Consider the following 24,148-nt stretch of genomic DNA (forward strand, 5'->3'; position numbering starts at 1 on the left):
TTTTTGTGTATTATTTAGAGATAGGGTCTTCCAGAGTTGCGGAGGGTAGCTCTGAACTCTGATCCTCCTGCCGCACCCTCCTGAGTCGCTGGGATTACTGGTGTGCATCACCACACCTGGTAGTTTGTCATCTTATTTTTAACACCCTCCCCCCCCAAGTAAACTTTAAAAATGTCATTCAAAGCTGCGCAAGTAACCCCCAGCACTTGGGAGACTGAGGCAAGGAGTATCACAAGTTCAAGGCCAGCCTCAGCAACTTAGTGAGGCCCTGTCTCAAAATTAAAAAGGGCTGTAGTGTAGAAAATTAAAGGGCTGGGCATGTAGCTCAGTGGTACAACCCCCTGTGCCACCCCTGAAATTCACTTGACTGGGTTGTAGCTCAGCAGTAAAGCATGCACTTAGCAAGCAAGAAGCCATGGGTTCAATCTCTAGCACCGAAAATAACTATGAAATTTAAAAACGAGAACACACCAGTGGGACATTCAAGTGAAAATCTCACCTTTGACTGGGGTGCACCTTTCTAACTTCACAACTTTTTTCTTGACTGTGTTCCTTTTCAGTTATTTCCTCTGTGCCATGAGTTAACCACATTAACTTTATTAAAACACTGGCTGATGCTGAAAATATGGGAAAGGACAGTTGTTAGTGGGAGGAGGGGCCCAGCCCAGCGCTGTGCCTGTGAGGTTCTGCCTCTCCTGTTGCTGCTGACAGGGGACCAGGAAGGGACAGCCACTGGAGAGCACCAAGGGCTTCCCTTTACTGGCATGTTGATAATTGAAATTGCTCAACAGTTATGAGGAATGTGTAGTTTGCATACCAAAAAGTTTTATTAATGTAATTTTAAGGCCAATTAAACTAATTTTATTCAAAGTCTATATTAAATTACAATATTAACAATCTCTAGACACAATGAACCTAAAATATAAGAATAGAAATAGAAATCTATCTGGTCTTTCATAGACCTCATATAGAACTCATAAATGAAAATTTACAAATATAGAAATGATGATATTTAAAGAGTAAGGAAGAATTTTAACATGGGAACCCAAAAGATGTCATATTTTAAACACGCATGTCTCAAAAAGGGAGAATCCTTTAATAAATTTAGCATAAATCAAATTATATAAACTCGGTATATTCCAGAAAATATTGCTTCAAACACGATACCATGATCAAAATTCCTTTGGTAGCTTTTAATCAAAATGAAACATGGTACTCTGTAAAATGGAAAGTACTTTCCAATGTTCTCACAAGAGCATCTTTGTCATTGTCACCATAGAAACGTCTCCACTCAACTCTCATTCCACCCCCTGTGTGTGTTCACATGTAACCAGGAACCAACAAAACCCTTTAATCTTTTGACAAAATGACCACTGTGTCACAAGGTCAGGACTGTCAAGTCGGCTAGGGAACTTCCTGCAGGGTGGGGCAGAAAACAGGGCAGTCCCTGCTCAGGACTGGGAAACCAAACAAACCAAACTGTATCTATCACGGTAATCACACAAATACTGCAAGTTAAGAAACCAAAGCAGGTGCCGGCCCTCAGAAGGAAAACAGGGGCCAGGTCCAGCCCTCAGCAGAGGGCACGCAGGTCCTCGCTGTAGGCCACTGGCTGTGCGCTGGGCTCAGCGCGATGACACAGGGACCTGGCTTGAAAGCCCTATTTATAAAAATCTGTTGCCACAGGTTAGACCTCTCTGGGACCCCTGAACACGGACGCAGGGTTCTGGCTGCAGGGCTGAGCTGCCCATGGGACCTGCTCTCTTCCCATGGTCGCCTGTGGGGGCTCCTGTTCTCACTCTGAGGCTTGTCAACGGAGCACTCTGGGACTTTGATGCAGCATGGAGGGTCTCTTCATCGTGCACTCAGGACCCCACACCCACACACACACACACACACACACACACACACCAACCCAATGGCGGCTCCCTCCACAGAGCGGCAGGACTTGTGGAGGACTCCTGTCAACTACCACCTGCGTCCAACCTCAAAGTCATTCCACACAGAGCAACGAACATCTAAATGCCTAAGAGAACTGAGAAAGAACTGGAGGGAAGGACGTGTCACGTGAAGACCCTGCACCCTGGGCGAGATGGTCTGTCGTCTCCCCCCCGGTGAGCCGAGGGTCTCCCGTGTCCAGCGGCAGGCTCCTGGAGCGAGTGGGCTTCGCCACCCTGCAGGCGTGTCAGGCCACGTAGTGGTACTGGTTGGGACTGTCCTTGTCACGCTCCATGTAGTCTCTGTCTATCAGAGACTCGATTCTCTTCTTCAGGTCTCCAGGCTTGAAGAGAAGACAAGAGGGCTCCTCAGTACAGCAGCACCCACCCGCGGACGTGCCCAAGGAAGCACATGCTCATGATCCCCAGAGGACACCTATTCCTAAGTCACCGACAGTCACAGGACACACAGCACCCCTCACGCATCGCCAGCTACGAGCAGGCCAGCTGCATGGCGCCCACAGGGAAGGAAACCTGATGGCCTCTGGGAGGGCACCTCTCCTGGGCACTCCACTTGGTGACCGTGTGCTCTCCGCAGGCTGTGCCTACAGCGCAGACACAGAGTCCCAGTGCTCCTCTGCCTCAGTGAGCCACCGCCGGGGGGGTGCCACCACACCTCCCCACACCTCGAGGGGGACCTGTGCTCCTGTCTCTGAGCACCGCCCGCTCAGGGTGGCACTCTTGTTTGCCAAACAGTGGACCATTCCATTCAGCAGCAGCCACACCAGGTGCCTGGGAAGCAGACCTGGGAGCCTGGCTGCCGCACCCCACACCTGCTGCTTCCCCGCAGGCGGCCGTGGGCCCCGGGAGAAGCACTGGCCTGGCGGGGGCAGGAAACAGTTTCAAGGGCTCTGCACATCAGCTGAGCGGCACTTCAGCTCCCTCTGGGACCCACCTGGTGAGGAGGGAGGGAAACCTGCATCACAGAAGCAGGGGACTCTGACCCTCTGGCAGGCCCAGGTCCAGAGCTGACACCTTCCAGGGTGCGGAATGTGCTTCCTGACTCACTTTCCGACCACTTTTGTAATACCCGCCCAGGCTACCCCATGTCCTGAACAGGGAGGAGCAGCTCAGGTCTGGGGCGTGCACAGTGCAGGGGCACAGCCCAAGGCGATTTGCACACATAGCAGCATGAGCTACCACCAAGGCAGCTTCTACGTGCTGAGTGAGCCACTATCATGATTCCTGTAGGATCCCCTCCACTGTGGAGAAGGGCCTTCTGTCTCTTCCTCCCCACGGGGTGGCAGGTGTGCAGCAAGCCCTCACACCCCACTGTCCAGTGTCCCTGCTCAGGGCCTCCTTGTGCACCACCCCAGTAGAGGCTGGTCAGGGCCTGGACACAGGGCAGCACAATGCCACACACTCATCCACACTAGCAGGATACTGTTGTGGTTTTCTGTGCTGAGGGAGCCCCAGGCCCTTGTACATGCCAGGCAAGAGCTGCACCACGGAGCTGCACCCAGCCACTAAAGCCATGGAGACATTTACCTTGACTGGAAACTTCAGCTGGTTATACAGCTCAGAAACTAGAAGATTGTGACCAAGAGTCTTTCTCATCTTCATGATTCTGACTATAGCAGCATCAATCTGGTATTGCCTATCCTGAAACACTCTCTCGGTAGTGCTCACTTGTTCTTCAACCTGTGCAAAGACAGGAACAGAGTGTGAAAATGTTTTCTGTGTTGCTTCACGTTGTTGAGTTTGACAAGTTTTGTTCTGATGTAAATCGAGGCCAGACCGTGGAGAGACCCTCTTTTATTAGGTGTTTTCATTTGTTCTAGGAAAACAGCTTCTTAGAATGGCACACTCAAAAACAAAAGTCGAAGCTGATTTTAAAAGTCATGTTTTCCTTATCAGAATGTTCAATCAGCAGTAAACAAAGCACCAGGACTTATTACACAATGAGTTTTGCCTGACACCAGGAGCCAGACTGCAGCCCATGGTAGGCTGCGTGGCCACCTGGAGATGTGAAGAGGCATGGCAGGTTGGAAGAGTGATTCTTGATTTAAAGCAACCTTTGTCAAGTAAGGGTTGATTTTTAAAATGAGTGGGGGCGGGGGGAGAATTTAAACATGATAAAGAACAATTACTAGAAACAAATAGTAAATACCACAAACAAAAATTAAAAACATTACTTAAGTGGAACACCCTGGCGTATGCCTGTAACTTCTGCTGTTCAGGAGGTTGAGGCAGGAGGATTGCCAAGTTTGAGGCTAGCCTGGGCAACTTAGCAAGATCCTGTCTCAAAATTAAAAAAAATAAAAAAGAGCTGGAGATGTAGCTCAGTGGTGGCGACCCGTTCAATCCCCAGTACCAAACAAAAACAAAAACCCCAAAACAAAAACAAAACACTATACTTAAAAGGGTCTACCTATGCAACTGAGAACAAACTAAAAAGATATACTAAGAAGCAACAGATAAAATGATCATTATTTTTAGATGAGCTAGAAAAATCTAAGAAAATCAACTGAAAAACCATCAAAGCTGATGAGAATTTTATAAAGGGGCTAAAGTAAGAAAAATGCACAAAGATAAACAGTGCTGATCTACACACACTAAAAACACCATCAGAAATGTAAAGATCAGAGACCCCGAGAGGGGTTACGGCTCAGTGGTAGAGCGCTTGCCTCGCACCCATGAGGCACTGGGTTCGATCCTCAGCACCACATAAAAATCAAGAAATAAAATAGGGCTGGGGATGTGGCTCAAGTGGTAGCCGCTTGCCTAGCATGCAAGAGGCACTGGGTTTGATTCTCAGCACCACATAGAAACAAAATAAAGATATTGTGTTCGCCTAAAACTAAAAAAATAAATATTAGAAAAAAATAAAAAATAAATAAATAAAATAAAGGTATTGTGTCCACTTGCAACTAAAAAATATTAAAAAACGAAGACCATCCTGCTTCTGGCAACTAAAAAATATTAAAAAGCTGGCCATCCTGCCTCAGCTCTCTGGTGGCTTGCAAATGCTTTACGGCCTACACTTCGTCGCAGCCTGCAGAAAGCCACCATCACTTCTTTAGGAAGGGCTTTGCTCCCTGTACTTCTCTACTACCACAGTGCCCTTGGCTGAAGGAATCGTCTATGTGCTGGACAGGACTGCTGGGCATAGCTATGAACGGCCGGCCGGATCTCCGTGGTCACAAGAGCTCCCAGGGCCCACAGGAGGTGCGAGCTGTGGTCTGCTGAACGAGCACACATGTGCAACTACTGATCAGCGTGAACCAGGAGGCTGAGGCCTGTACACACGAGAACCCCGAGAGGGGACCTGAAAGCCGGGGAATGCAAGCTGAGCAAGAGGACAATGTGGCTCTCAAATTTACTGGGAGGGCTAGAGTTAGAGGAGTAAGTATATTACCTAAAATGCTCTGGGGGTCAGGGTGTGGCTCTGGTAGAGCAGTTGCCTAGCATGTGAAGTGCCCTGGGGTCAATTCCTAGCACTGGGGGAAAAAAATAAAAGGAATTAGGTGCTGGCTGTGAAAACGGATCAGCAGAACCTGGAGACAGGATTGAGAAGCTGACCCAAATGCAGGAACCTGATACATAACAAAGGTGATAATTCAAGGAAGCCATCCCAGGGTGACATCAGAAGGGACCAGCGGTAGGGGTCAGTGCACAGAAATGGTACGCATGCAACGTTCCCACAGTAAGAACAGTGTGTGACAGGCATGTCACAGAAGCCACTGTGGGATCACACACGTGGCAACATGACGACTCGACATTTGTAATCCAGAGCAGGCGGAGGGTATGTGCACCCAAATCTGTAACAGATGCCAACCTGCCCTTAGAGGTGGAAACCACCCCACAAAATCTAGGCCAGGATGCTCACTGCACCCTTGGAGGGCATACAAACACAGAAAGTGTCTGGAAAAGATGGGCAGCAGCGATGGACATCTTGGAGCACGCTGCTGAGAGATGGAGCCCTCCTGAGAGGCCCAGGTAGGTTCCATAGAAGGTTCTACAGGAAGTGAGACTCACAGAGACGTGGAAGACCAGGAGTTGCCAGGGCAGGGAGGAGCCGACAGGGCAGAGGGCAGGCGGGCAGGGACACCCCTTGACACAATACTGCAAACCCACCAAGGCACAGCACGAAGGGCAAACCCCACACAGGCTGTGCACGTGGCATCGAGGCGTTGCAGCCCACTCACTGTGCCAACGGGGTGTGGACGGCGGGGAGGCCACGGGGGCAGGGAAGGGCGTATGTGCGAGACTTCTACACTTGCCTGTCAATTTTGCTATGAATCTAGAACGATGCTAAGAAAATAGTCTTTCAGGAAAGTAAAGGCACACGAGCACACAAAGCCTGCACCAATTCAACACCTTCCCAAAAAGGACGTCTCTTTCCCTACACTTGCCACCTGGAGATCACCAACTTCTTAGCATTGTTCCCACTCACATGGAAAATGGAATACTACTTTAATTTCAGAGGATTATTGATGTGAGTCAACATCATTTTACACTGTGGCTGCTCTCAGGAGTTTCCTTGCGAATGATCTGAATGCACTTCCTGTCTGGCTTCCTGAAGCCTCCCACTGTCAAAGCCAGAGCTGGAGAGGTACCTGTGGGTACCTGGGTTGATCCGAGGTGTCCTCTGTCCTCTGGAGGGGCCCCACCCCTTCATGAGCCTTGGCACACGCCATGCAGGTGTGGCTGGAACCTGCCCACAGGCGGGCTATGGGGCACTGCGGCAGCAGTGAGAGCTGGGGTCTCGAGTCCGTCCACACCATGGACACTCGAGGGTCTGCTCCCTGCTCACGCTGCCACACTGTCATGGTACCACACAGACACTGCAGCAGGCTCCTGCCCCAGGCCCAGGTACCCAGTTCTGAAAATCCACCTGCTTTTTGTGCCAGGAGAATCTGCTGCCACAGAGCTGACGCAGCACATCACCGTGTGAGTGGGAATCGCTGCTGCTGAACAGATTTCCAAGTTTCCTTCTCATGGAGACTATAAAGCTCACGATCGCTACGTGAAAATAAGTGCTTTTATAAACACAGGTACTCAAATCAGTCTTAGAAAACGCTCTGGACCTCTGTCTAGAATCACTATGAAAACCCATGATCTTCTGGCGAGCACCCAGTAAAAAGAGAGTGTTGTACGTACGGTTTCCTTCATCTGGATCTGGTTGATCTTGATTCTAAACAGCTTGTGCTTGAACTCTGCATTGAAGAGGAATTTGTCCCCGTCCTCCACCTCCTTTCCTTTGGGACTTTTGATCAGGACACGCGCCTTGCCACAGGCCAGGGACTGCAGCGTTCTTCTCAGTTCACTGTCCTCTGCATGGGAGGCAAAGCAAGAGCAAGCACAGGTCGGCATGAACCCACCAGAGCCTCCAAGACGAGGAGAGACAGGCCGCCACCAGCTCCTGGGAGAGCATGGGCTTTGGGACGTCCTGACAAGTCTGCCTACCTATCCCGGTGGCCATTTTTATCTCCTCAAAGCTGAATCCATCTCCCTCATTGAACATGAGCAGCACCAACGTCTGGAAGAGGGACACCTGGAACTCTTTCTTCCCCTGTGAGAAAACAGAATCGCTGCTGCAAGAGCTGCACACGGGCACCCAGGCAGACCAACAAGAAGCATTCTGCTCTCACACTTTTTGTGAAGGACAAAGAACTCACTAATACCACCAAGTACGAAGGAATTAGGTCATGGGTTGTAAAAAGACTAAAACCACTATTTGGTATTGCAGTTTACGATTCTTCTCTTAAAATGTTCTCTAAAGCAGTGAGAAAGTTCTCCCCTAAGTCCCACTGAGCGGAAGGACGTGTCCCACTCTCCCCTAAGTCCCACTGAGCGGAAGGACGCGTCCACTCTCCCCTAAGTCCCACTGAGCGGAAGGACGCGTCCCACTCTCCCCTAAGTCCCACCGAGCGAAAGGACATCGTCCCACTCTCCCCTAAGTCCCACCGAGCGGAAGGACATCGTCCCACTCTCCCCTAAGTCCCACTGAGCGGAAGGACATCGTCCCACTCTCCCCTAAGTCCCACTGAGCGGAAGGACATCGTCCCACTCTCCCCTAAGTCCCACTGAGCGGAAGGACATCGTCACACTCTCCCCTAAGTCCCACCGAGCGGAAGGACATCGTCCCACTCTCCCCTAAGTCCCACCGAGCGGAAGGACGCGTCCCACTCTCCCCTAAGTCCCACCGAGCGGAAGGACATCGTCCCACTCTCCCCTAAGTCCCACTGAGCGGAAGGACATCGTCCCACTCTCCCCTAAGTCCCACTGAGCGGAAGGGCATTGTCCACTCTCCCCTAAGTCCCACTGAGCAGAAGGACGCGTCCCACTCTCCCCTAAGTCCCACTGAGCGGATGGGCATTGTCCCACTCTCCCCTAAGTCGCACCGAGCGGAAGGACATCGTCCACTCTCCCCTAAGTCCCACCGAGCGGAAGGACGCGTCCCACTCTCCCCTAAGTCCCACTGGGCGGAAGGAGGCGTCCCACTCTCCCCTGAGTCCCACCGAGCGGAAGGACGTGTCCCACTCTCCCCTAAGTCCCACTGAGCGGAAGGACGCGTCCCACTCTCCCCTAAGTCCCACTGAGCGGAAGGACATCGTACCACTCTCCCCTAAGTCCCACTGAGCGGAAGGACATCGTCCCACTCTCCCCTAAGTCCCACTGAGCGGAAGGATATCGTCCACTCTCCCCTAAGTCCCACTCTCCCCTAAGTCCCACTGAGCGGAAGGACGCGTCCCACTCTCCCCTAAGTCCCACTGGGCGGAAGGACATCATCCTCTCTCCCCTAAGTCCCACTGAGCGGAAGGACGCGTCCCACTCTCCCCTAAGTCCCACTGAGCGGAAGGACGAGTCCCACTCTCCCCTAAGTCCCACTGGGCGGAAGGATATCGTCCACTCTCCCCTAAGTCCCACTCTCCCCTAAGTCCCACTGGGCGGAAGGACGCGTCCCACTCTCCCCTAAGTCCCACTGGGCGGAAGGACGCGTCCCACTCTCCCCTAAGTCCCACTGGGCGGAAGGACGCGTCCCACTCTCCCCTAAGTCCCACTGGGCGGAAGGACGCGTCCCACTCTCCCCTAAGTCCCACTGAGCAGAAGGACGCGTCCCACTCTCCCCTAAGTCCCACTGAGCGGAAGGACACGTCCCACTCTCCCCTAAGTCCCACTGGGCGGAAGGACATCGTCCACTCTCCCCTAAGTCCCACTGAGCAGAAGGACGCGTCCCACTCTCCCCTAAGTCCCACTGAGCAGAAGGACGCGTCCCACTCTCCCCTAAGTCCCACTGAGCGGATGGGCATTGTCCCACTCTCCCCTAAGTCCCACCGAGCGGAAGGACATCGTCCACTCTCCCCTAAGTCCCACCGAGCGGAAGGACGAGTCCCACTCTCCCCTAAGTCCCACCGGGCGGAAGGAGGCGTCCCACTCTCCCCTAAGTCCCACCGAGCGGAAGGACATCGTCCACTCTCCCCTAAGTCCCACCGAGCGGAAGGACATCGTCCACTCTCCCCTAAGTCCCACCGAGCGGAAGGACATCGTACACTCTCCTCTAAGTCCCACTGAGGGGAAGGACATCGTCCCACTCTCCCCTAAGTCCCACTGAGGGGAAGGACATCGTCCCACTCTCCCCTAAGTCCCACTGAGGGGAAGGACATCGTCCACTCTCCCCTAAGTCCCACTGAGCAGAAGGACGCGTCCCACTCTCCCCTAAGTCCCACTGAGCGGATGGGCATCGTCCCACTCTCCCCTAAGTCCCACTGAGGGGAAGGACATCGTCCCACTCTCCCCTGAGTCCCACTGAGGGGAAGGACATCGTCCCACTCTCCCCTAAGTCCCATTGAGGGGAAGGACATCGTCCACTCTCCCCTAAGTCCCACCGAGCGGAAGGACATCGTCCACTCTCCCCTAAGTCCCACCGAGCGGAAGGACATCGTACACTCTCCTCTAAGTCCCACTGAGGGGAAGGACATCGTCCCACTCTCCCCTAAGTCCCACTGAGGGGAAGGACATCGTCCCACTCTCCCCTAAGTCCCACTGAGCGGAAGGACGCGTCCCACTGTCCCCTAAGTCCCACTGAGCGGAAGGGCATCATCCTCTCCTCTAAGTCCCACTGAGTGGAAGGACGCGTCCCACTCTCCCCTAAGTCCCACTGAGGGGAAGGACATCGTCCCACTCTTTCCTAAGTCCCACCGAGCGGAAGGATATCGTCCAGTCTCCCCTAAGTCCCACTGAGCGGAAGGACGCGTCCCACTCTCCCCTAAGTCCCACTGAGCGGAAGGACGCGTCCCACTCTCCCCTAAGTCCCACTGGGCGGAAGGACGCGTCCCACTCTCCCCTAAGTCCCACTTAGCGGAAGGACGCGTCCCACTCTCCCCTAAGTCCCACTGAGGGGAAGGACATCGTCCACTCTCCCCTAAGTCTCACTGAGCGGAAGGACATCGTCCCACTCTCCCCTAAGTCCCACTGAGCGGAAGGACGCGTCCCACTCTCCCCTAAGTCACACCGAGTGGAAGGAGGCGTCCCACTCTCCCCTAAGTCCCACTGAGCGGAAGGACATCGTCCACTCTCCCCTAAGTCCCACTGAGGGGAAGGACATCGTCCACTCTCCCCTAAGTCCCACTGAGCGGAAGGACGCGTCCCACTCTCCCCTAAGTCCCACCGAGCGGAAGGACATCGTCCCACTCTCCCCTAAGTCCCACTGAGCGGAAGGACGCGTCCCACTCTCCCCTAAGTCCCACTGAGCGGAAGGACATCGTCCCACTCTCCCCTAAGTCCCACTGAGCAGAAGGACGCGTCCCACTCTCCCCTAAGTCCCACTGAGCAGAAGGACGCGTCCCACTCTCCCCTAAGTCCCACTGAGCGGATGGGCATTGTCCCACTCTCCCCTAAGTCCCACCGAGCGGAAGGACATCGTCCACTCTCCCCTAAGTCCCACCGAGCGGAAGGACGAGTCCCACTCTCCCCTAAGTCCCACCGGGCGGAAGGAGGCGTCCCACTCTCCCCTAAGTCCCACCGAGCGGAAGGACATCGTCCACTCTCCCCTAAGTCCCACCGAGCGGAAGGACGCGTCCCACTCTCCCCTAAGTCCCACTGAGTGGAAGGACACGTCCCACTCTCCCCTAAGTCCCACTGGGCGGAAGGACATCGTCCACTCTCCCCTAAGTCCCACTGAGCAGAAGGACGCGTCCCACTCTCCCCTAAGTCCCACTGAGCGGATGGGCATCGTCCCACTCTCCCCTAAGTCCCACTGAGGGGAAGGACATCGTCCCACTCTCCCCTGAGTCCCACTGAGGGGAAGGACATCGTCCCACTCTCCCCTAAGTCCCATTGAGGGGAAGGACATCGTCCACTCTCCCCTAAGTCCCACCGAGCGGAAGGACATCGTCCACTCTCCCCTAAGTCCCACCGAGCGGAAGGACATCGTACACTCTCCTCTAAGTCCCACTGAGGGGAAGGACATCGTCCCACTCTCCCCTAAGTCCCACTGAGGGGAAGGACATCGTCCCACTCTCCCCTAAGTCCCACTGAGGGGAAGGACATCGTCCCACTCTCCCCTAAGTCCCACTGAGCGGAAGGACGCGTCCCACTCTCCCCTAAGTCCCACTGAGCGGAAGGGCATCATCCTCTCCTCTAAGTCCCACTGAGTGGAAGGACGCGTCCCACTCTCCCCTAAGTCCCACTGAGGGGAAGGACATCGTCCCACTCTTTCCTAAGTCCCACCGAGCGGAAGGATATCGTCCAGTCTCCCCTAAGTCCCACTGAGCGGAAGGACGCGTCCCACTCTCCCCTAAGTCCCACTGAGCGGAAGGACGCGTCCCACTCTCCCCTAAGTCCCACTGGGCGGAAGGACGCGTCCCACTCTCCCCTAAGTCCCACTTAGCGGAAGGACGCGTCCCACTCTCCCCTAAGTCCCACTGAGGGGAAGGACATCGTCCACTCTCCCCTAAGTCTCACTGAGCGGAAGGACATCGTCCCACTCTCCCCTAAGTCCCACTGAGCGGAAGGACGCGTCCCACTCTCCCCTAAGTCACACCGAGTGGAAGGAGGCGTCCCACTCTCCCCTAAGTCCCACTGAGCGGAAGGACATCGTCCACTCTCCCCTAAGTCCCACTGAGGGGAAGGACATCGTCCACTCTCCCCTAAGTCCCACTGAGCGGAAGGACGCGTCCCACTCTCCCCTAAGTCCCACCGAGCGGAAGGACATCGTCCCACTCTCCCCTAAGTCCCACTGAGCGGAAGGACGCGTCCCACTCTCCCCTAAGTCCCACTGAGCGGAAGGACATCGTCCCACTCTCCCCTAAGTCCCACCGAGCGGAAGGAGATCGTCCACTCTCCCCTAAGTCCCACCGAGTGGAAGGACATCGTCCCACTCTCCCCTAACTCCCACTGAGCAGAAGGACGCGTCCCACTCTCCCCTAAGTCCCACTGAGCGGAAGGACGCGTCCCACTCTCCCCTAAGTCCCACTGAGCGGAAGGACGAGTCCCACTCTCCCCTAAGTCCCACTGAGCGGATGGGCATTGTCCCACTCTCCCCTAAGTCCCACCGAGCGGAAGGACATCGTCCACTCTCCCCTAAGTCCCACCGAGCGGAAGGACGCGTCCCACTCTCCCCTAAGTCCCACTGGGCGGAAGGAGGCGTCCCACTCTCCCCTGAGTTCCACTGAGCGGAAGGACGTGTCCCACTCTCCCCTAAGTCCCACCGAGCGGAAGGACATCGTCCCACTCTCCCCTAAGTCCCACCGAGCGGAAGGACGCGTCCCACTCTCCCCTAAGTCCCACTGAGCGGAAGGACATCGTCCCACTCTCCCCTAAGTCCCACCGAGCGGAAGGATATCGTCCACTCTCCCCTAAGTCCCACTCTCCCCTAAGTCCCACTGAGCGGAAGGACATCGTCCCACTCTCCCCTAAGTCCCACTGAGCGGAAGGACATCGTCCCACTCTTTCCTACGTCCCACCGAGCGGAAGGATATCGTCCAGTCTCCCCTAAGTCCCACTGAGCGGAAGGACGCGTCCCACTCTCCCCTAAGTCCCACTGAGCGGAAGGACGCGTCCCACTCTCCCCTAAGTCCCACTGGGCGGAAGGACGCGTCCCACTCTCCCCTAAGTCCCACTGGGCGGAAGGACATCGTCCCACTCTCCCCTAAGTCCCACCGAGCGGAAGGAGATCGTCCACTCTCCCCTAAGTCCCACCGAGTGGAAGGACATCGTCCCACTCTCCCCTAACTCCCACTGAGCAGAAGGACGCGTCCCACTCTCCCCTAAGTCCCACTGAGCGGAAGGACGCGTCCCACTCTCCCCTAAGTCCCACTGAGCGGAAGGACGAGTCCCACTCTCCCCTAAGTCCCACTGAGCGGATGGGCATTGTCCCACTCTCCCCTAAGTCCCACCGAGCGGAAGGACATCGTCCACTCTCCCCTAAGTCCCACCGAGCGGAAGGACGCGTCCCACTCTCCCCTAAGTCCCACTGGGCGGAAGGAGGCGTCCCACTCTCCCCTGAGTTCCACTGAGCGGAAGGACGTGTCCCACTCTCCCCTAAGTCCCACCGAGCGGAAGGACATCGTCCCACTCTCCCCTAAGTCCCACCGAGCGGAAGGACGCGTCCCACTCTCCCCTAAGTCCCACTGAGCGGAAGGACATCGTCCCACTCTCCCCTAAGTCCCACCGAGCGGAAGGATATCGTCCACTCTCCCCTAAGTCCCACTCTCCCCTAAGTCCCACTGAGCGGAAGGACATCGTCCCACTCTCCCCTAAGTCCCACTGAGCGGAAGGACATCGTCCCACTCTTTCCTACGTCCCACCGAGCGGAAGGATATCGTCCAGTCTCCCCTAAGTCCCACTGAGCGGAAGGACGCGTCCCACTCTCCCCTAAGTCCCACTGAGCGGAAGGACGCGTCCCACTCTCCCCTAAGTCCCACTGGGCGGAAGGACGCGTCCCACTCTCCCCTAAGTCCCACTGGGCGGAAGGACGCGTCCCACTCTCCCCTAAGTCCCACTGGGCGGAAGGACACGTCCCACTCTCCCCTAAGTCCCACCGAGCGGAAGGACGCGTCCCACTCTCCCCTAAGTCCCACTGAGCGGAAGGACATCGTACACTCTCCCCTAAGTCCCACCGAGCGGAAGGATATCGTCCACTCTCCCCTAAGTCCCACTCTCCCCTAAGTCCCACTGAGCGGAAGGACATCGTCCCACTCTCCCCTAAGTCCCACTGAGCGGAAGGACATCGTCCCACTCTTTCCTAAGTCCCACCGAGCGGAAGGATATCGTCCAGTCTCCCCTAAGTCCCACTGAGCGGAAGGACGCGTCCCACTCTCCCCTAAGTCCCACTGAGCGGAAGGACGCGTCCCACTCTCCCCTAAGTCCCACTGGGCGGAAGGACGCGTCCCACTCTCCCCTAAGTCCCACTGGGCGGAAGGACGCGTCCCACTCTCCCCTAAGTCCCACTGGGCGGAAGGACACGTCCCACTCTCCCCTAAGTCCCACTGAGCGGAAGGACGCGTCCCACTCTCCCCTAAGTCCCACTGAGCGGAAGGACATCGTCCCACTCTCCCCTAAGTCCCACTGAGCGGAAGGACATCGTCCCACTCTCCCCTAAGTCCCACTGAGCGGAAGGACGCGTCCCACTCTCCCCTAAGTCCCACTGAGCGGAAGGACATCGTCCCACTCTCCCCTAAGTCCCACTGGGCGGAAGGACATCGTGCACTCTCCCCTAAGTCCCACTGAGCAGAAGGACGCGTCCCACTCTCCCCTAAGTCCCACTGAGCGGATGGGCATTGTCCCACTCTCCCCTAAGTCCCACCGAGCGGAAGGACGCGTCCCACTCTCCCCTAAGTCACACCGAGCGGAAGGACATCGTCCACTCTCCCCTAAGTCCCACCGAGCGGAAGGACGCGTCCCTCTCTCCCCTAAGTCCCACCGAGCGGAAGGACGTGTCCCACTCTCCCCTGAGTTCCACTGAGCGGAAGGACGTGTCCCACTCTCCCCTAAGTCCCACCGAGCGGAAGGACGCGTCCCACTCTCCCCTAAGTCCCACTGAGCGGAAGAACATCATCCTCTCTCCCCTAAATCCCACTGAGCGGAAGGACGCGTCCCACTCTCCCCTAAGTCCCACTGAGCGGAAGGACGCGTCCCACTCTCCCCTAAGTCCCACTGAGCGGATGGGCATCGTCCCATCTATGGTAGACACACTGCTGACTGATGTCTAGCAGCTACTCTGCCACCCACCCTCCTCTAGCTATGGGGCCTCTTGGTGGCAGCTGAATACCTGAGGCCAGAAGAGGGAGGAGGCTCACCAGGGAGGTGGCCAGGGAGGGTGAGCACAGGGATGGCTCTGCCTGGGTCAGCCAGGGCCATCCCACTGGGTTGTCCCCAACAGCCCAGAGTGCCAATAGCTGAGCCTGTCCCCGCCGAGAGAGGCTGCACTTGTGTACTGAGGGGACGGGGACAGGAGGGGCTGCCAGGCCCCCTGGGTAGACCAGCTTGGCTCTGTGTGCAGTGGCGTGGTGGCCTACAGTTGTGCAGCTGGCAGAGGCCGTGCCCTAACTGCAGCACACTAGCAAGGCAGAGGCTGGGGTGGCAGATGAACACGTCACCCTCAGGAGCATGTGCAAGGACGTGTGCAGAAGGACTGACACCTCCGCCATCCCACACAGACAAGCATGTTGTATCAGCTGTGCAGAACAGGAGACTGGGACTATCTTGCATAGTGTAGGCGACCGAGCATCATTTACAGAACTGAGGGACATCATTTACAGAACTGCACACACAGGGCCTCCGCCTCACCAGCACGCCTTCTGTGTGCCTTCCCTTCTGCTGACCACTCTTACCACAGCCAGCGTGAGTGGGCACTCTGACTCTAACTGGAGTGATCCAGGAAAGACCGCCATTCAGTTGTCAAAGAGCCCCTTTGGGGCCCGTGGGATATGTCAGAACTTATTTACTGGCTTGGCACTTTAAAACAAAAGAAGAAAATGAAAGAGCAGGAAGCACCCTGGAGCTGGAGGGCGGCAGCGGGCGCAGGCCACCTAGAGGCTGGCCGAGTGCTGAGCTGCTAGATGATGCCCCAGGATGCCCCTCCCCTTGTTTCAGTCAGTCCCTTGGTCAGAAGTGACATCTTACTGTATTTTTAATTTCTTAAAATTCTTATCTGTTTTATGTGGTGCAAAGGATGGAACCCAGTGCCTCACATGTGCTAGGCGATGCTCTGCCTCTGCACTGCGCCTAGCCCTCCTTCCTGTGTCTGAATTGCAACCCTTTGGCCAGCTGAGAAGCAGAACGCATCTCCCAGTCTCTGCTTGATCCAGTTACACCAACACTGCCCCTGATGGACTGGAACATCATACCAACCCTCAACTAGTGTTCAGCTCACTGACCTAGAAAACCCAGGGCTCAACTGTGCCAAACAACGTTTCCTTCTTTGCTATCAAGGTTCAATGACAATTTAAAAAGTTCCATGACCACCCAGGCATGGTGGTGCACGCCTATTACCCCAGGGACTAGGGAGGCCAAGGCAGGAGGATCACAAGTTCCAGGCCAGCCTTGGCACCTTAGCAAGAACCTGTCTCTAAATAAACTGGAATAAAAGGCTTGAGACTGTGGCTCCGTGGTTGCGCTTGCCTAGCATGTGCCAGGCCCTGGGTTCCATCGCCAACACTGCATGCACAAGGCAAAGTGAAACGCCGTGAGGTAGAGAAGAACTTACCTCCTTAAACTCTGCTTTTAAGACAGCGTGCCCCAGCGTGGTCTGCCACTGCAGCTTCCGTCCGCTGTGCTTGCCCAGGTAGAAGGCCTTGAACACCTCCTGGAGCCTGACCATCTGCGGGCACGGGGACACGGGCAGCCTGAGCACCTGGCTGACAACCGGCCACTGCGGGGTCTCTGCAGTCTCCGGCAGCTCAATCAGAGTGCGGCCCGATGTTCTCAGGGTTATTTTCCTAACTCCATCACCTGTGAACATGCCCTCCATCCCGACCTTGGGGTTTCTTGTCATCCCTGGCTCTTGCTTGGACAGAGAGATGGTGCCCGCAGCCAGAGGCCCTGACCTGCTCAGGTCCCAGCTTTCCCTCCCCCCACCTGACACCTGGGCAGAGGACGGTGACAAGCTGCGCTGCACTGTGGTGAGAGTGGTGTCTGACACAGCGAGCCTGCCCACAGGGCACAAGTGCCTCAATGGGCTGGCCAGCAGGTGGGCACTGCAAGTCACTCTCGCCAGCCCTCCGCCACCTGACACCCTATGCCGCCCGGCCAGAAGGCCCTCAGCAGACACAGCCGCTGACCTTGGGCTTCCTAGCCTCTTCCCAGAACCAAAAGAAAGAAATGTCTTTTTTTTTTTTTTTAATTTTTTTTTTATTGTTGGTCGTTCAAAACATCACATAGTTCTTAATACATCATATTTCACAGTTTGATTCAAGTGGGTTATGAACTCCCAATTTTACCCCGTATACAGATTGCTGTATCACTTCGGTTACCCTTCCATTGATTGACATATTGCCTTTCTAGTGTCTGATGTATTCTGCTGTCCGTCCTATTGTCTACTATCCCCCCTCCCCTCCCCTCCCCTCCCCTTTTCTCTCTCTACCCCTTCTACTGTAAATCATTTCTTCCATTTGTATTCTCTTGACTTACCCCTCCTTTCCTCTTATATGTCATTTTGTATAACCCTGAGGATCGCCTTCCATTACCATGCGATTTCCCTTCTCACTCCCTTTCCCTCCCACCTCTCATCCCTGTTTACTGTAAATATTCTTCTCAAGCTCTTCGTCCCTACCCTGTCCTTGTTTACTCCCCTTATATCAAAGGAGTCATTTGGCATTTGTTTTTTAGGGCTTGGCTAGCTTCACTTAGCATAATCTGCTCTAATGCCATCCATTTCCCTCCAAATTCTATGATTTTGTCATTTTTTAATGCAGAGTAATACTCCATTGTGTATAAATGCCACATTTTTTTAATCCATTCATCTATTGAAGGGCATCTAGGCTGATTCCACAATCTTGCTATCGTGAATTGTGCTGCTATGAACATCGATGTAGCAGTGTCCCTGTAGCATGCTCTTATTAGGTCTTTGGGGAATAGACCGAGAAGGGGAATAGCTGGGTCAAATGGTGGTTCCATTCCCAGCTTTCCAAGAAATCTCCATACTGCTTTCCAAATTGGCTGCACCAATTTGCAGTCCCACCAGCAATGAACAAGAGTGCCCTTTTCCCCACATCCTCTCCAGCACTTATTGTTGTTTGACTTCCTAATGGCTGCCAATCTTACTGGAGTGAGATGGTATCTTAGGGTGGTTTTGATTTGCATTTCTCTGACTGCTAGCGATGGTGAGCATTTTTTCATGTACTTATTGATTGATTGTATGTCCTCCTCTGAGAAGTGTCTGTTCAGGTCCTTTGCCCATTTATTGATTGGGTTATTTGTTATCTTATTGTCTAATTTTTTGAGTTCTTTATATATTCTGGTTATTAGGACTCCGTTCACAATATCCCCCCAAAAAATAAAATACTTCGGAATCAACCTAACAAAAGAGGTGAAAGATTTATACAATGAAAATTACAGAACCCTAAAGAAAGATATAGAAGAAGACCTTAGAAGATGGAAAAATATACCCTGCTCATGGATAGGCAGAACTAACATCATCAAAATGGCGATATTACCAAAAGTTCTCTATAAGTTCAATGCAATGCCAATCAAAATCCCAACAGCATTTCTTGTAGAAATAGATAAAAGAATCATGAAATTCATATGGAATAATAAAAGACCCAGAATAGCAAAAACAATACTAAGCAGGAAGTGTGAATCAGGCGGTATAGCGATACCAGACTTCAAACTATACTACAGAGCAATAGTAACAAAAACAGCATGGTACTGGTACCAAAACAGGCGGGTGGACCAATGGTACAGAATAGAGGACATAGTAACCAATCCACAAAACTACAACTATCTTATATTTGATAAAGGGGCTAAAAGCATGCAATGGAGGAAGGATAGCATCTTCAACAAATGGTGCTGGGAAAACTGGAAATCCATCTGCATCAAAATGAATCTGAATCCCTATCTCTCGCCATGCACAAAAGTTAACTCAAAATGGATCAAGGAGCTTGATATTAATCAGAGACACGGCATCTGATAGAAGAAAAAGTTGGCTACGACCTACATGCTGTGGGATCGGGCTCCAAATTCCTCAATAGGACACCCATAGCGCAAGAGTTAACAACTAGAATCAACAAATGGGACTTACTCAAACTAAAAAGTTTTTTCTCAGCAAAAGAAACAATAAGAGAGATAAACAGGGAGCCTACATCCTGGGAACAAATCTTTACTCCACACACTTCAGAAATGTCTTTCTTTACGAAGAACTTGGTCTTATGCATTCTGTCACAGCAACAGAAAATAGACTAAGACAAATATTCTCAGAGTGACCGGCAGCTGGGTACAGGGCCTGCACTTGTCTGGGGACAGGCGAAGAGTGCTGGTGAGGAAGTGGTGGGTGTAGAAGGCCGAGACTGCTGAAGGGAAGGTGGAGTGGAGCACTATGTGGGGACCGTCTGGAGGGGCTCCAGATGAGCCCATGATGCTACTGGAGGAACTTCCCCAGGAGTGACCACAGATGTTCAAATAAAAATCTGCACCCCATCTTCTAAGAACCCCTGGGCAGAAACCACCCAGATGCCCGTCAATGAGTGGAAAGTGCAACGTCCTCACCCAACTGTGAGAGGTGGTGACCTGGTGGCTGCAGAAGGGCTACAGTGGAAAGCCGTACAGGGCCCAGAGCCAGAGTCAGCACCAGTGGGGTGGCTGCGGCTGCAGTGACGTGAGGCCTCTGGTGCAGACTGGCCAGGAAGGGCTTGGAGGAGGGAGGCCTGCCTGGCAGGGAGCACCTGGGATGAGGGTAGTCACCAAGGGGAGCCCTGTCCAGCAAGCCTGGGGTGGTGTGAGCAGACACCAGGGAGCACCAAGGACCCTGGGTTCCTAGCAGTGAGCGAAATGAAGAAAACTTGTTCCCACAGAGGCTGCTCCTCAGCAGCAGGGCGGAGCTGGGAATCCAGCCCTGTCCCTCAGGTGGACGAGCCCAGGCAGAGCCGTGCAGGACACAGCCGGAGAGCAAAGACATCCGCCACATCTCACTACCACCCAGAGAAAGGGCGGGACCCACCGCCACTCCCTGGGTGTTGGGTGGGTAGCGTGATGCCCGCTCAGAGCCCCACTCCTTGTCAGGAAGACGACGGACGTGGCGCTGCCTGTGCCCGCACCCTGGGCTACACTGGGGCACCAGAAAGATGCTATAAAGGACATTCTCAGGCAGCTGGGACAGGCCTTCTGTTGGGCATTCCTGGCTTGACAGGGGTTCTGGTGCTCTTGGGAGAGACCACAGAAGCCTTCAGGGTGAGGGGACAACGCTCACGTGGGCGCTCCCGCACCTGGCGGCCACAGGAGGCCTGCTGGGAGCGGCCTGCAGGGTTTCTAGCCACGGCAGGCAGTCTCGGGAGGAGCCAGCACAGCTGCTGCAGAGAGGCTCCCGAGGGACGGCGGGGGCCTCTCATGCAGGGTGCACTGGGCCCCGGCAGGCACGGGTGAGAGGCAGAGGTGGGCAGCTTGGAGTCAGGGAAGCCCAAGGACAGAAGAGTGTGGGTGCGGGCGCTGCACACGCCTGAGGGCGACTGACATGCCAGCCATGTGGGCACCGCACTGGGGACTGATGGAGAAAATAGATGACCTCAAGGGCCACTGACAAGAGAAGACCGAGCAGAGTCCACTCAGCCGAGTCTGGGAGTGAGGTGCACACGTCCCAGGAGAGGCTGTGGGCCCAGCTCTGCCCCGTCTGGCTTCGCCAGCCCCCAGCTGGGAGGCCCCACTCATCCTTCACCACAGTCGTGGGCCCTGTCTAGGAAGCCTCCTGGCTCACTGGAGCCACCTCCCCCACCACTCAGGACTTCACGGCCAGGGTCTCCTCCACAGGACGGGGACTCTGCCTCCCACCTGCACGTCAAGGCCGAAGGCTTCCACATTCCCCCGCAGACACTGAAGACGAGTGGACCAGCAGCCACTCAGGGAGAAGCGCTCTGAGGCAGCTGGACCCACTCCAAGCCCCGCTCTTCAGAGACCACACCCCGCTCCTGGGCAGCGTGTCTGAGCACGGTGGGTCTGACGTGAGGGCCGTGCTTACCTCCGGAGGCAGGTGCACTTCCATGGGTGTGTAGGTGGGCCAGTAGCCCATGGTGAGGATGTTCACGGTAAGGTCGATAGGGCCTGGGGCACTCTGGTTCTGCATGTGCTGAAAACACAGGGTCCAAAACAGTGAGCTTAGAAGGTCATCAGAGACACCTGGTGGACCGTTGAGGAAATGGGTGGTTTTCAAGATAAAGTGTCAGCAAGCGTGCCAGTGCCCAAAACAGAGACCGCTCAGGCCAAAGCCAGGTCCCGGCAACACTAGAATCGCACTTCTTCTGGCCATGGCCCAGGGGACACATTGCTAGACCCAGTCAACCAGTGTGCCACCTGCAGCCTCTCCGCTCACCTGCTTGAAGTGAACCATGATGTCCTTGGAGAGCTCCATGTCCTTGAACATCCCCTCCAGCTTGCTGGTGAATGCAGCCCCGCACTCTGCGACACAGGAGAGACCAAGCAGTGCGTCCCAGCAGAGACCCAGGAGCCTGCCCCGCTGCCCCAGGGCCAGGAGCCCCCCTCTGCCCCCAAGGCTCACCATGCTTGAGCTTGGACAGCATCGACTTTTCAGCATCAACCGAGGCACTTTTTCCAACGAGGAGTCTCTTTGCCAAATCTTTCTTATAAAATGCTTCAAAGACATCTTTGCCTGTGTGAAAGCAGGGAGAGCACACAGAACGTCAGGGCTGAGAGGATGCACCGTGGCCACAGAGGCCAGTGCTGTCCTGTCCCAGGGCCTCTGTCCAGAAGACCCCCCTGGCTAGCCTGGGGCCCCCAGCACCCCGAGCTCACCATGGATGAACCTGAAGAGGATCATGATCTTGTCCAGAATCCTCTCCAGCTCCTCGTCTGTGGCCTCCTTGTTGCCCGCCCGCAGCTTTGAATCCACGTGCTTGGCTGTGCGAGCAAGAGTGAGCTGGGACAGCGTGTGGCTGTGGCTCAGTGGCAGAGTGCTTGCCTCCCACGCCCAGGCCCTGTGTCTCACACAGAAGGGACAGGGAGAGAGGGAGAAGGGGCGGCGGGCCTGCCTCTCTTCCTCAGGCAATCCCTGAGCAGCACCTCTCCACAACGACACCCAGGCACTCTAGGGTAAGTATCTGCAATCTTCAGTTCCGCAAAAACAAACAGCCCCCAGAGCCTGAACACAGTCACAAAGGGGCTTGAACGCTCTCTTCTAACCCAATCAAGAAGGAAACTGACTCCAGTTTAACCCTTGGGTTCCCGACTTGCTACTGCACAGAGGCTGGAAAGTCCAACTTCAAGAGCCAAGAAATAAGCCCAGAGGTGACCTTCTCACAGAAGAATTCTCAGGGCTTCAAGAGGCTAAATCCAAGTGTCCGTATGGGCGCATGAGGACTCCTCAGCGTGGGGCACTCTGAGTGTGCAGACAGGCACACAACCATCTGGTGAACACTGCTCCGCTTGACACCAAGAGTCAACAGACTCCGAACCCCTGTGTTACAGGACCCCTTGCCCTTTACTACTGCAAATTTAAAACACTTTTACTGGCTAATAAAGTTTGAGTTCTAAAATATTATTTTGATACTGTGATGAAGTAATTATACGAAGGTGATTATTCAAACAGCCACATGCTGTCCCCTCTGAAGTCTCCCCAATCCCATCCTGTTCCATGCCGAGTTGTGAAGGTAAAGGGCTAGGAAAGACTGAGTCACACACGCAGGCCAGGCACCCGCCCACCCTTCCAGGAGCACACTGGCGCCCAGCCCGGCAGTACAGACCTGTCACCCTCGTGGAACGGCACACACGTAGGTGCAGCCTCTATATGCTGTGTACCCACAGGGCGTGACGAGCCCCCAGTAAGGAGCCCAACCTTTGGGAACCTGGTCTGCTGGGCTGCCTTCTCACGCGTACCGATGAGCTCGGCGGGCTTGTTGGGCCTCCGGTTGATGAAGGCCTCGAAGGACTCCTTCATCAGGTTGACGAAGCGCTCATTCCTTTGGAAGCACACCTCCACTACGTGGTCCACCCTGTCCTTGAACTCCAGCAGGTCCTGCACCATGTCCTTGTCCTTCTCAGGGTTGATGACAATTGCTGTCCCAAAAGTCTGCAAAAATAACGAGGGGCCAGGCCAGAGTCAGGCAGTGCCTCCTAGAGCCACCAGAACTGCCTGCAGACGCCAACCACCATCCTGGGGTGGGCAGAGCCTGGGGCTGAGAGGTCCTGAGCTGGCACCTGGCAGTGCCCCTGAGGAGCAGGACACGCAGGGAGCTGCTGCAAAGTGCTGCCCGAGCAGGCGAGGCCCTGTGTCCTGCCATCCCAAGGCACAGTGGGATTGAGCTAGTGTCCAAGCCAGTGACCCAGCAGGCTGCATGCGCCTCCCTGCGCGGGGACCTGGAGGAACAGGCAGTCGCTGCCCGGCACTCGCAACCCTCCCACGCACCTTGATGTACTCGCTCCAGTGCTGCAGCAGCGCATGCTGCCCGCCCTTCACACGGCTGAACAGCTGGTACATCTGCGTGAGGTCGGGCACTCTGTTCTCGTCTAGCAGGTGGTCAAGCCCTACATGCAGAAATGCGGCGGGTTACGGCAGGACCCCAGCACCGAGAAGCACACAGCGCGCTGCTTGTCTCTGTGTGGCGATCTGGGCCAGGTGGACACTGAGGTAGGCCTTGGTAGGTGGGCCTGGGAGATGTGTCATTGACTTCTTCATGCCTCCGATGCTCCTGTTCCAGTACTGGGGCGACAGCCAGAGAAGCATTCCAGATACTCGCCTGGAGACCCACCATGTGGCTACCTGATCTCTGGTTTGACCCATTAGTAAAAACGTATTTGCATAGATCAACTCAGATCTGATCTTTAGTGGACTGGTCCTCTCATGCATAATAAGTTGAGACAGAAACTTCTCAGACACTCGGAGGATCTAATGTAGCATTTTTAGATTTTCAGTGTTTGCAGCCATGTTCTAAACCTGGAGAGGCAGCTGGGCTGGGGAGGCCGGGAGCTCTCAGACACCCAGCACCTAGCCCAACACCTGGCGTGAGGCGGCCTGCATACCACAGGCAGTGAGAGAACTGCCGAGC

At 54.9% G+C, this 24,148-nt stretch overlaps 1 protein-coding gene across 1 annotated transcript in view; it reads right to left on the reverse strand.

The window, feature by feature from the left end:
• Positions 1-1,206: 1,206 nt before the first annotated feature.
• Cul4a (cullin 4A) overlaps positions 1,207-24,148 on the reverse strand; it is a 40,848-nt gene continuing 17,906 nt past the window's right edge. Inside the window, exons 10-20 of the mRNA XM_077795113.1 lie at positions 23,509-23,627; positions 22,980-23,172; positions 21,900-22,004; positions 21,646-21,756; positions 21,460-21,545; positions 21,109-21,216; positions 16,651-16,764; positions 7,407-7,512; positions 7,101-7,273; positions 3,486-3,638; positions 1,207-2,281 (exon numbers count right to left, since the gene is read on the reverse strand). Of these exons, the coding sequence (XP_077651239.1) occupies positions 2,186-2,281; positions 3,486-3,638; positions 7,101-7,273; positions 7,407-7,512; positions 16,651-16,764; positions 21,109-21,216; positions 21,460-21,545; positions 21,646-21,756; positions 21,900-22,004; positions 22,980-23,172; positions 23,509-23,627 (1,364 nt within the window). The 3' untranslated portion in view covers positions 1,207-2,185. The remainder of the gene's footprint in view (positions 2,282-3,485; positions 3,639-7,100; positions 7,274-7,406; positions 7,513-16,650; positions 16,765-21,108; positions 21,217-21,459; positions 21,546-21,645; positions 21,757-21,899; positions 22,005-22,979; positions 23,173-23,508; positions 23,628-24,148) is intronic.

This window comes from Urocitellus parryii, chromosome 2, assembly GCF_045843805.1.
Source record: "Urocitellus parryii isolate mUroPar1 chromosome 2, mUroPar1.hap1, whole genome shotgun sequence".
NCBI lineage: Eukaryota > Metazoa > Chordata > Mammalia > Rodentia > Sciuridae > Urocitellus > Urocitellus parryii.